This window comes from Ranitomeya imitator, chromosome 2 (genome assembly GCF_032444005.1).
Source record: "Ranitomeya imitator isolate aRanImi1 chromosome 2, aRanImi1.pri, whole genome shotgun sequence".
NCBI lineage: Eukaryota > Metazoa > Chordata > Amphibia > Anura > Dendrobatidae > Ranitomeya > Ranitomeya imitator.
The window spans coordinates 171,969,692-171,982,882 of NC_091283.1; the positions used below are offsets into that span (position 1 = coordinate 171,969,692).

General features: G+C 43.7%; 1 protein-coding gene across 1 annotated transcript in view; it reads left to right on the top strand.

Moving 5' to 3' along the window:
- LOC138662406 (collagen alpha-2(I) chain-like) overlaps positions 1–13,191 on the top strand; it is a 554,904-nt gene that overhangs the window by 447,381 nt on the left and 94,332 nt on the right. Inside the window, exons 18-20 of the mRNA XM_069747980.1 lie at positions 795–839; positions 2,075–2,128; positions 2,491–2,535. Of these exons, the coding sequence (XP_069604081.1) occupies positions 795–839; positions 2,075–2,128; positions 2,491–2,535 (144 nt within the window). The remainder of the gene's footprint in view (positions 1–794; positions 840–2,074; positions 2,129–2,490; positions 2,536–13,191) is intronic.

Here is a 13,191-nt window from a genome sequence, read left to right on the forward strand (position 1 = left end):
AACACGGGACGTGGATGTGCTGATGTAGCCTTCTAAAAATCCAATATTAGATCACAATGGTGAACAACCCTTAAAGAGTATAAGACAATTGAAATATATTATCCCCAAAATATGCCATCAACGGTAAACTAGTTTGTTATATACATATCAAAAAGGATATCACATAGCAATCCATCACAAAAGGCATGCGTGAGACAGCAACATCAAAAAGAGACATTCATATGCAAAATAGATCTCAAATTAGCACTCCTATAGAGATATCCTGTAGACAAACCAGAGAGGTAAATTGGAGGGGCACCAGCAACACCCACGTCACCCCGAAGCGCGTTATATGTATATAATAGACTAGTTTACCGTTAATGGTTTATTTTGGGGATAATATATTTCAATTATCTTATACTCTTTAAGGGTTGTTCACCATTGTGATCTAATATTGGATTTTTAGATGGCTACATCAGCACATCCACATCCCGTGTTTGTAAACTGCACATATGCACTGTGTCTTTTTCCACCTTTTTAAACCTGTTCTTTGAATGGATTTTCAATAAAGTATCTTTATATTTTCACATACTTTTGGACTTGATGATTGTTTTTTCCTCTCTGATTTGCTACCTTGTAAAATTGCAAGGTTCTTGGTTGTTTGGCAAATATTAACTCTGAAATTACTTTTTAAAAAATATTTTTACTTTTTGCTCTTTCATAGATGGACGTCATATTTGGGCTTTTTACCTTTTTATCAGTGCTTTTGCAATTTTTTTTACTATCTTGTTTTAACTCCGGTTTTATTTTGGCAGGGAGAAAGTGGTGCTCCTGGAACCCGGGGGCCACCTGGTCCAGAGGTATGTGACCCCTGATTATTTTCATAGGCTGATTACCAATTGATAAACCAAAGAAGTCTTACGAACTATCCAAAAACAGAGTCAGGCCATGTAGGTAGGTTCATACAAGACGGAAAAGCTGTGGTGAAGGCGTCCTAATGTCATAATTTACGGAAACATCAAGCTGAGTTTTCAAGCAGAAACAGCTTATGGAAACTCTCCTTTTTTGAGTATGTACACACTGAGGTTTTTTTTAGGAGTTATTGGAACCGAAAATCTCTAAATCCTGCTCCAAATATTGATGTAGATACTTTTATCCCAAAAAAAGACAAAAGTATTCTAAGAAAGATACCCTTATTGACTAACCAGAAAAATTATATATATCTGCAAGTTTTCAGATCATAAAGGCTCCTTCTTCGGGCTGGTTACTGTACATCCTCCAAATATCAAAATTCCTCAAAACCCTTTTGAGTTTTGGCTCAGTGGCTATGTGTATGTGAACTTTTTTTGGAGCAAAAACTTGCAACTCTGTGTGGACATATGTATTCAGTTTCTGCTCTGAAAACGTAGCAAAAAGACTCCGTGTGCACATAGCCTTCGGGAGTTTTTTTTTTTTTGGGGGGGGTGGGGGGGGCGTCTCCTGAATCGGCTTTGAAGAGTTTTTTTTTTTTTTCATATGATTTTTTTCCCTGAAGGGTTCTTTTCAACATTTTGATTGGAGAGCACCTAGCATGGAGAGATTTCCTTCAAGATTCACTTCACAGAGGTGACATGCAATTTCTCCACCCCCCCCCCCCCCTCCAAACAAGTTTTTCACAATCTCTTAAAAAAAAAGCTCAAATAACTCCTCATAAGAACAGCAGAGGAGATTTCCCATAAAAATTAATTGGAAGAGTCTTTGAAGAGTTTTGATGCAGTTTTAGAGGAGGGTTTTGGTGAGTTTCCGCTCTAAAAAGTCCTGAAACAAAGCTCAGTGTGAACATTGCCCAAACTCTCCTCAGACATGTAAGGGTTACAAGTGTAAGGGCTTATAGAACATATAAGGCCACAAACTATGTTGCTCACATCACTGAGGAGGGATGAATGCAGCTGAAGGGGTACAACACTTCCATCCGGGTCTCAGCACCCTGATTCTCACCTAAAGTTTTCTGAAACAGGAGGCACACGTTATTCACTTTCTCAGCTTGAGGCTGTTCCTAGGTTCAGCCTGGAAATCTTTTTTGGTAATAATAATAATACCTCTCTGCTTTGTGAAGGGTGAAGAGGGTCAGCCAGGATGCCCGGGTACTCAAGGGGTAAATGGGTCGCAGGTAAGTAATTCATGTCCTTACAGTAATAATTGTCAAATATTAGATTGATTAGTTTGCTATAAATTCCAATTACAATTACGATCACATTTGGTCACAACATGCCCAGGATTAGGGGAAGTAAATAATATGTAGAAACGTGATTTGTATTTTTATATTCAGAGCCTTTGTTTCTTCTAAAGATAAGCAGACATTTATCTCCCTCGTCCTACTATAGTAACATACTCACTTGGCTAAGCCAATATTTCATGCCCAGATTAAGACTCACATGAAAACAGAGAAAATGCTGCATTTTTAATTACAGTATTCTACATTGTAAATATTTGAACAGGAGTATAAATGTCTGCTTGTCTTCCCAATATTAGGGAGATCAAGGACCTGCAGGAGTCAGTGGCCGCCCTGGACCACAGGTATGCAGAAAATACTAGATTTTAATATAAATTAAATCTTGGCTAAAAATCCAGTATGCAATCTGAAAAGTCAAGAATATATATATGGTGAATATATATATGGTGAATATATAAGTCAAGAATATATATATAAGAATATATAATGGTGAGACAGTGGCTGCAGGCTGAAATGCATTGGATATTAGCACATGTATGAAATACATATATATATGTGTATATATATATGTGTGTGTTATATATAACGGAATTACAGTGGTGTGAAAAAGTTTTTGTCCCCTTCCTGATTTCTTATCCTTTTGCATGTTTGTCACACTAAATGTTTGAGACAAAAAAAAAATACATTTTAGACAAAGATAACACAAGTAAATACAAAATGCAGTTTTTAAATGATGGTCTTTATTATTAGGGGAAAATAAACCTACAGAGCCCTGTGTGAAAAAGTGATTGCCCCTTAAACCTAATAATTCATTTAGGTCACCCTTAGCAGCAACATCTGGAATGAAGCGTTTTCGATAACTGGCAATAAGTCTTCTACAACGCTCTAGAGGAGTTTTGTCTCACTCATCTTTGCAAAATTGTTGCAATTCAGCCACATTGGAGGGGAACCGCTTTTTTAAGGTCCTGCAACAGCAACTCAATCGGATTAAGGTCAGGACTTTGACTAGGCAACTGCAAAGTCTTAATTTTGTTTTTCTTAACCCCTTCCCGACCTGTGACACAGCGTATGCGTCATGAAAGTCGGTGCCAATCCGACCTGTGACGCATATGCTGTGTCACAGAAAGATCGCGTCCCTGCAGGCCGGGTGAAAGGGTTAACTCCCATTTCACCCGATCTGCAGGGACAGGGGGAGTGGTAGTTTAGCCCAGGGGGGGTGGCTTCACCCCCTCGTGGCTACGATCGCTCTGATTGGCTGTTGAAAGTGAAACTGCCAATCAGAGCGATTTGTAATATTTCACCTAAAAAAATGGTGAAATATTACAATCCAGCCATGGCCGATGCTGCAATATCATCGGCCATGGCTGGAAATACTAATGTGCCCCCACCCCACCCCACCGATCGCCCCCCCAGCCCCCCGATCTGTGGCCCGCTCCCCTCCGTCCTGTGCTCCGCTCCCCCGTCCTCCTGTCCGCTCCCCCCGTGCTCCAATCACACCCCCCCGTGCTCCAATCAAACCCCCCCGCACTCCGATCCCCCCCCGTGCTCCGAACCACCCCCCCTGCACACCGATCCACCCCCCCTGCACACCGATCCACCCGCCCGCACACCGATCACTCTCCCCCATGCTCCGATCCCTCCCCCCCGTGCTCCGACGCCCCCCCGTGCCCTGATCTCCCCCCCCCCCCTGTGCCCTGATCTCCCCCCCTTATACTTACCGATCCTGGCGGGGTCCGTCCGTCTTCTTCCCCGAGCGCCGCCATGTTCCAAAATGGCGGGCGCATGCGCAGTGCGCCCGCCGAATCTGCCGGCCGGCAGATTCGTTCCAATGTGAATTTTGATCACTGTGATATAATCTATCACAGTGGTCAAAATAAAAAAACAGTAAATGACCCCCCCCATTTGTCCCCCATAGATAGGGACAATAATAAAATAAAGAATTTTTTTTTTTTTTTCACTAAGGTTGGAGTTAGGGGTAGGGGTAGGGTTAGGGGTAGGGTTAGGGTTAGGGTTTCGGTATGTGCACACGTATTCTGGTCCTCTGCGGATTTTTCCGCAGCGGATTTGATAAATCCGCAGTGCTAAACCGCTGCGGATTTATGGCAGATTTACCGCGGTTTTTCTGCGCATTTCACTGCGGTTTTACAACTGCGATTTTCTATTGGAGCAGTTGTAAAACCGCTGTGGAATCCGCAGAAAGAAGTGACATGCTGCGGAATGTAAACCGCTGCGTTTCCGTGCAGTTTTTCCGCAGCATGTGTACAGCGATTTTTGTTTCCCATAGGTTTACATTGAAATGTAAACTCATGGGAAACTGCTGCGGATCCGCAGCGTTTTCCGAAGCGTGTGCACATACCTTTAGAATTAGGCTATGTGCACACGGTGCGGATTTGGCTGCGGATCCGCAGCGGATTGGCCGCTGCGGATCCGCAGCAGTGTTCCATCAGGTTTACAGTACCATGTAAACCTATGGAAAACCAAATCCGCTGTGCCCATGGTGCGGAAAATACCGCACGGAAACGCTGCGTTGTATTTTCCGCAGCATGTCAATTCTTTGTGCGGATTCCGCAGCGTTTTACACCTATTCCTCAATAGGAATCCGCAGGTGAAATCCGCAGTAAATCCGCAGGTAAAACGCAGTGCCTTTTACCCGCGGATTTTTCAAAAATGGTGCGGAAAAATCTCACACGAATCCGCAACGTGGGTACATAGCCTTAGGGTTAGGGTTGGGTTGGAATTAGGGTTGTGGTTAGGGTTAGGGGTGTGTTGGGGTTAGGGTTGTGGTTAGGGGTGTGTTGCGGTTAGGGTTGTGGTTAGGGTTACGGCTACAGTTGGGATAAGGGTTAGGGGTGTGTTGGCGTTAGAATTGAGGGGTTTCCACTGTTTAGGCACATCAGGGGGTCTCCAAACGCAACATGGCGCCACCATTGATTCCAGCCAATCTTTTATTCAAAAAGTCAAATGGTGCTCCTTCCCTTCCGAGCCCCGACGTGTGCCCAAACAGTGGTTTACCCCCACATATGGGGTATCAGTGTACTCAGGACAAACTGGGCAACAATTACTGGGGTCCAATTTCTCCTGTTACCCTTGAGAAAATAAAAAATTGCTTGCTAAAACATCATTTTTGAGGAAAGTAAAATGATTTTTTATTTTCACGGCTCTGCGTTGTAAACGTCTGTGAAGCACTTGGGGGTTCAAAGTGCTCACCACATATCTAGATAAGTTCCTTGGGGGGTCTAGTTTCCAAAATGGGGTCACTTGTGGGGGGTTTCTACTGTTTAGGCACACCAGGGGCTCTGCAAACGCAACGTGACGCCCGCAGACCATTCCATCAAAGTCTGCATTTCAAAACGTCACTACTTGACTTCCGAGCCCCGACATGTGCCCAAACAGTGGTTTACCCCCACATATGGGGTATCAGCGTACTCAGGACAAACTGGGCAACAATTACTGGGGTCCAATTTCTCCTGTTACCCTTGAGAAAATAAAAAATTGCTTGCTAAAACATCATTTTTGAGGAAAGAAAAATGATTTTTTATTTTCACGGCTCTGCGTTGTAAACGTCTGTGAAGCACTTGGGGGTTCAAAGTGCTCACCACATATATAGATAAGTTCCTTGGGGGGTCTAGTTTCCAAAATGGGGTCACTTGTGGGGGGTTTCTACTGTTTAGGCACACCAGGGGCTCTGCAAACGCAACGTGACGCCCGCAGACCATTCCATCAAAGTCTGCATTTCAAAACGTCACTACTTGACTTCCGAGCCCCGACATGTGCCCAAACAGTGGTTTACCCCCACATATGGGGTATCAGCGTACTCAGGAGAAACTGGACAACAACTTTTGGGGTCCAATTTCTCCTGTAACCCTTGGGAAAATAAAAAATTCTGGGCTAAAAAATTATTTTTGAGGAAAGAAAACGTATTTATTATTTTCACTGCTCTGTGTTATAAACTTCTGTGAAGCACTTGGGGGTTCAAAGTGCTCACCTCACATCTAGATAAGTCCCTTTCGGGGTCTAGTTTCTAAAATGGGGTCACTTGTGGGGGGTTTCTACTGTTTAGCCACATCAGGGGCTCTGCAAACGCAACGTAACGCCCGCAGAGCATTCCATCAAAGTCTGCATTTCAAAACGTCACTACTTGACTTCCGAGCCCCGACATGTGCCCAAACTGTGGTTTACCCCCACATATGGGGTATCAGCGTACTCAGGAGAAACTGTACAACAACTTTTGGGGTCAAATTTCTCCTTTTACCCTTGGGAAAATAATAAATTGCAGGCTAAAAAATCATTTTAGAGAAAATAAAATTTTTAGTTTATTTTCATGGCTCTGCGTTATAAACTTCTGTGAAGCACTTGGAAGTTCAAAGTCCTCACCACACATCTAGATTAGTTCCTTTGGGGGTCTAGTTTCCAAAATGGGGTCATATGTGGGGGATCTCCAATGTTTAGGCACACAGGGGCTCTCCAAACGTGACATGGTGTCCGCTAATGATTGGAGCTAATTTTCCATTTAAAAAGCCAATTGGCGTGCCTTCCCTTCCGAGCCCTGCCGTGCGCCCAAACAGTGGTTTACCCCCACATATGGGGTATCAGCGTACTCAGGACAAACTGGACAACAACATTTGCGGTCCAATTTCTCCTATTACCCTTGGCAAAATAGGAAATTCCAGGCTAAAAATCATTTTTGAGGAAAGAAAAATTATTTTTTATTTTCATGGCTCTGCATTATAAACTTCTGTGAAGCACCTGGGGGTTTAAAGTGCTCAATATGCATCTAGATAAGTTCCTTGGGGGGTCTAGTTTCCAAAATGGGGTCACTTGTGGGGGAGCTCCAATGCATAGGCACACAGGGGCTCTCTAAACGCGACATGGTGTCCGCTAACAATTGGAGCTAATTTTCCATTCAAAAAGTCAAATGGCGCGCCTTCCCTTCCGAGCCCTGCCGTGTGCCCAAACAGTGGTTTACCCCCACATATGAGGTATCGGCGTACTCGGGAGAAATTGCCCAACAAATTTTAGGATTCATTTTATCCTATTGCCCATGTGAAAATGAAAAACTGAGGCGAAAAGAATTTTTTTGTGAAAAAAAAAGTACTTTTTCATTTTTACAGATCAATTTGTGAAGCACCTGAGGGTTTAAAGTGCTCAATATGCATCTAGATAAGTTCCTTGGGGGGTCTAGTTTCCAAAATGGGGTCATTTGTGGGGGAGCTCCAATGTTTAGGCACACGGGGGCTCTCCAAACACGACATGGTGTCCGCTAACGATGGAGATAATTTTTCATTCAAAAAGTCAAATGGCGCTCCTTCCCTTCCGAACCTTACCATGTGCCCAAACAGTGGTTTACCCCCACATGTGAGGTATCGGTGTACTCATGAGAAATTGCCCAACAAATTTTAGGATCCATTTTATCCTGTTGCCCATGTGAAAATGAAAAAAATTGAGGCTAAAAGAATTTTTTTGTGAAAAAAAAGTACTTTTTCATTTTTACGGATCAATTTGTGAAGCCCCCGGGGGTTCAAAGTTCTCACTATGCATCTAGATAAGTTCCTTGGGGCGTCTAGTTTCCAAAATGGGGTCACGTGTGGGGGAGCTCCAATTTTTAGGCACACGGGGGCTCTCCAAACGTGACATGGTGTCCGCTAAAGAGTGGAGCCAATTTTTCATTCAAAAAGTCAAATGGCGCTCCTTCCCTTCCAAGCCCTGCCGTGCGCCCAAACAGTGGTTTACCCCCACATATGAGGTATCAGCGTACTCAGGACAAATTGGACAACAACTTTCGTGGTTCAGTTTCTCCTTGTACCATTGGGAAAATAAAAAAAATGTTGCTAAAAGATAATTTTTGTGACTAAAAAGTTAAATGTTCATTTTTTCCTTCCATGTTGCTTCTGCTGCTGTGAAGCACCTGAAGGGTTAAAAAACTTCTTGAATGTGGTTTTGAGCACCTTGAGGGGTGCATTTTTTAGAATGGTGTCACTTTTGGGTATTTTCAGCCATATAGACCCCTCAAACTGACTTCAAATGTGAGGTGGTCCCTAAAAAAAATGGTTTTGTAAATTTCGTTGTAAAAATGAGAAATCGCTGGTCAAATTTTAACTCTTATAACTTCCTAGCAAAAAAAAATTTTGTTTCCAAAATTGTGCTGGTGTAAAGTAGACATGTGGGAAATGTTATTTATTAACTATTTTGTGTCACATAACTCTCTGGTTTAACAGAATAAAAATTCAAAATGTGAAAATTGCGAAATTTTCAAAATTTTCGCCAAATTTCCGTTTTTATCACAAATAAACGCAGAATTTATTGACCTAAATTTACCACTAACATGAAGCCCAATATGTCACGAAAAAACAATCTCAGAACCGCTAGGATCCGTTGAAGCGTTCCTGAGTTATTACCTCATAAAGGGACACTGGTCAGAATTGCAAAAAACGGCCAGGTCATTAAGGTCAAAATAGGCTGGGTCATGAAGGGGTTAAGTCATTCAGAGGTGGACTTGCTGGTGTGTTTTGGATCATTCCCCTGCTGCACAACCCAAGTGCGCTTCTGCTTGAGGTCACGAACAGATGACCGGACATTCTCCTTTAGGATTTTTTGGTAGGAAGCAGAATTCCTGCTTCTATTTATCACAGCAAGTCTTCCAGGTCCTGAAGAAGAAAACCATCCCCAGACCATAACACTACCACCACCATATTTTACTGTTGTTATGATAATCCTTTTCTGATATGCTGTGTTACTTCTTTGCCAGATGTAATGGAACATACACCTTCCAAAAAGTTCAACTTTTGTCTTGTCAGTCGACAGAATATTCTCCAAAAAGGCTTGGCGATAATCAAGATGTTTTCTGTCAAAACTGAGATGATCATTTATGTTGTTTTTGGTCAGGAGTGGTTTTTGCCTTAGAACTCTGCCATTTTTGCTCATTCTCTTTCTTATGGTGGAGTCATGAACACTGACCTTAACTGAGGCGAGTGAGGTGGGCAGTTCTTTGGATGTTGTTGTGGGGTGTTTTGTGAATTCTTGGATGAGTTGTCACTTCGCTCTTGGGGTAATTTTGGTCTGCCGGCCACTCCTAGAAAGTAGTTAGAAACACGTGTGCACAACCGTATGAGGTGCACGGGTAGGTTCCCAAACCGTAATCAGCAAATAATACAAAACCCGGCACTCAACTTTGTGGTGTGAAGAAACAAAAGATTTATTATCCCAAATCAGAAAACGTTTCGGTCCCACAGCTGGACCTTCATCAGTAACGTTTACTGGGACAATGTATAGATTCAAGTGGCTATATGGCCTGCCCGGAGGTTGCTACCAATATAGTATTGGATATCCAGAGAAAAAAAAAAAGTTACAGCCTATATGGGTGCTGTCATCGCGGCGTCCACCGGTGACGTCACCGCTCTGCTTTCCGGCTGCCCGGCGCTCACAGCCAAAGCAGAGAAGCACAGCGCCGGGGACAGACAGCGGTAGGTAAGTATGTAGTGGTTGTTTTTTTTTACTTTAACGATGGTAACCAGGGTAAACATCGGGTTACTAAGCGCGGCCCTGCGCTTAGTAACCCGATGTTTACCCTGGTTACCGGCATCGTTGGTCGCTGGAGAGCTGTCTGTGTGACAGCTCTCCAGCGACCAAACAGCGACGCTGCAGCGATCCGGATCGTTGTCGGTATCGCTGCAGCGTCGCTAAGTGTGACGGTACCTTTAATCTCCTGTTGTGAATTCTGTGGCAGAGCTCCCTCCTGTGGTCACAAGTGGTACTTCGGCTGATTCTCTCTGGGAGCTTCCATTTGTGGAGGAAACTGGTACTGCTGCTTCTGAGTTTCCTCCCTCAGGTGATCTGGTGAGGTCGTTAGGTGCTTCTCTACTTAACCCCACCTAATGCTTTGATTCATGCTTCCTGTCAATGTTCCAGTGTTGGACTTGTGTTTCTCTGGATCATTCCTGTGGCCTGCTGCTCTGCATAGCTAAGTGCTTCTTTGCTATTTGTTGCTATTTTTTCTGTCCAGCTTGTCTATTTGTTTTGCTGGAAGCTCTGGGACGCAAAGGGTGTACCTCCGTGCCGTTAGTTCGGTACGGAGGGTCTTTTTGCCCCTTTGCGTGGTTTTCTTTAGGGTTTTGTGTAGACCGCAAAGTTATCTTTCCTATCCTCGTTCTGTCTAGAATATCGGGCCTCACTTTGCTGAATCTATTTCATCCCTACGTTTGTCTTTTCATCTTACTCACAGTCATTATATGTGGGGGGCTGCCTTTTCCTTTGGGGTATTTCTCTGAGGCAAGGTAGGCTTATTTTTCTATCTTCAGGCTAGTTAGTTTCTCAGGCTGTGCCGAGTTGCATAGGTAGCGTTAGGCGCAATCCACGGCTGCCTCTAGTTGTGTTTGGAGAGGATCAGGGATTGCGGTCTGCAGAGTTCCCACGTCTCAGAGCTCGTTCTATTATTTTGGGTTATTGTCAGATCACTGTATGTGCTCTGACCTCCATGTCCATAGTGATACTGAATTGCCTATCATAACAGTACAGGAAGCCAAAAGTACTAATTATTCTCAATAGAGGGAAAAAAGAAGTTCTGAGACCATTTTTTTTTTTCTTGGCTTTGTGTTTTGTCTTTTTTTTCCCCTAGACATTTGGGTGGTTCAGTACACAGGTGTAGCGATGGACATTAGAAGTCTGTCTTCATTTGTGGATCAGCTCTCGGCAAGAGTACAAAAGATTCAAGACACTATTGATCAGAAATCTATGTTAGAACCAAGAATTCCTATTCCTGATTTGTTTTTTGGAGATAGAACTAAGTTTCTGAGTTTCAAAAATAATTGCAAGTTATTTCTGGCCTTGAAACCTCGTTCCTCTGGTGATCCAGTTCAACAGGTTTTGATTATTATTTCTTTTTTGCGCGGCGACCCTCAGGACTGGGCATTTTCTCTTGCGCCACGAGATCCTGCATTAAGTAATATCAATGCGTTTTTCCTGGCGCTCGGATTGCTGTACGATGAGCCTAATTCAGTGGATCAGGCAGAAAAGAATTTGCTGGCTCTTTGTCAGGGTCAGGATGAGATAGAGGTATATTGCCAGAAATTTAGAAAATGGTCAGTGCTCACTCAATGGAATGAATCTGCGCTTGCAGCTATGTTCAGAAAGGGTCTCTCTGAAGCCCTTAAGGATGTCATGGTGGGATTTCCTATGCCTGCTGGTTTGAATGAGTCTATGTCTTTGGCTATCCAGATCGGTCGACACTTGCGTGAGCGTAAATCTGTGCACCATTTGGCGGTATTACCTGAGCTTAAACCTGAGCCTATGCAGTGCGATAGGACTTTGACCAGAGTTGAACGGCAAGAACACAGACGTCTGAATAGTCTGTGTTTCTACTGTGGTGATTCCACTCATGCTATCTCTGATTGTCCTAAGCGCACTAAGCGGTTCGCTAGGTCTGCCACCATTGGTACGGTACAGTCAAAATTTCTTCTGTCCGTTACCTTGATCTGCTCTTTGTCATCATATTCTGTCATGGCGTTTGTGGATTCAGGCGCTGCTCTGAATTTGATGGACTTGGAATATGCTAAGCGTTGTGGGTTTTTCTTGGAGCCCTTGCAGTGTCCTATTCCATTGAGAGGAATTGATGCTACGCCTTTGGCCAAGAATAAGCCTCAATACTGGACCCAGCTGACCATGTGCATGGCTCCTGCACATCAGGAGGATATTCGCTTTCTGGTGTTGCATAATCTGCATGATGTGGTCGTGTTGGGGTTGCCATGGCTACAAGCCCATAATCCAGTATTGGATTGGAAATCCATGTCGGTGTCCAGCTGGGGTTGTCAGGGGGTACATGGTGATGTTCCATTTCTGTCAATTTCGTCATCCACCCCTTCTGAGGTTCCAGAGTTCTTGTCTGATTACCGGGATGTATTTGATGAGCCCAAGTCCGATGCCCTACCTCCGCATAGGGATTGTGATTGTGCTATCAATTTGATTCCTGGTGGTAAATTCCCTAAAGGTCGACTGTTTAATTTATCCGTGCCTGAGCACACCGCTATGCGCACTTATGTGAAGGAATCCCTGGAGAAGGGGCATATTCGCCCGCCATCGTCGCCATTAGGAGCAGGGTTCTTTTTTGTAGCCAAAAAGGATGGTTCGCTGAGACCTTGTATAGATTATCGCCTTCTTAATAAGATCACTGTTAAATTTCAGTACCCCTTGCCTTTGTTATCTGATTTGTTTGCTCGGATTAAGGGGGCTAGTTGGTTCACCAAAATTGATCTTCGTGGTGCGTATAATCTGGTGCGAATCAGGCGAGGCGATGAATGGAAAACTGCATTTAATACGCCCGAGGGTCATTTTGAGTATCTAGTGATGCCATTCGGACTTGCCAATGCTCCATCAGTGTTTCAGTCCTTTATGCATGACATCTTCCGAGAGTACCTGGATAAATTCCTGATTGTGTACTTGGATGACATTTTGATCTTCTCGGATGATTGGGAGTCTCATGTGAAACAGGTCAGAACGGTTTTTCAGGTCCTGCGTGCTAATTCTTTGTTTGTGAAGGGATCAAAGTGTCTCTTTGGTGTGCAGAAGGTTTCATTTTTGGGGTTCATCTTTTCCCCTTCTACTATCGAGATGGATCCTGTTAAGGTCCAAGCCATCCATGATTGGACTCAGCCGACATCTCTGAAAAGTCTGCAAAAGTTCCTGGGCTTTGCTAATTTTTATCGTCGCTTCATCTGCAATTTTTCTAGTATTGCCAAACCATTGACCGATTTGACCAAGAAGGGTGCTGATTTGGTCAATTGGTCTTCTGCTGCTGTGGAAGCTTTTCAAGAGTTGAAGCGTCGTTTTTCTTCTGCCCCTGTGTTGTGTCAACCTGATGTTTCTCTTCCATTCCAGGTCGAGGTTGATGCTTCTGAGATTGGAGCAGGGGCTGTTTTGTCGCAGAGAGGTTCTGATTGTTCAGTGATGAAACCATGCGCTTTTTTTTCCAGGAAGTTTTCGCCTGCTGAGCGGAATTATGATGTGGGCAA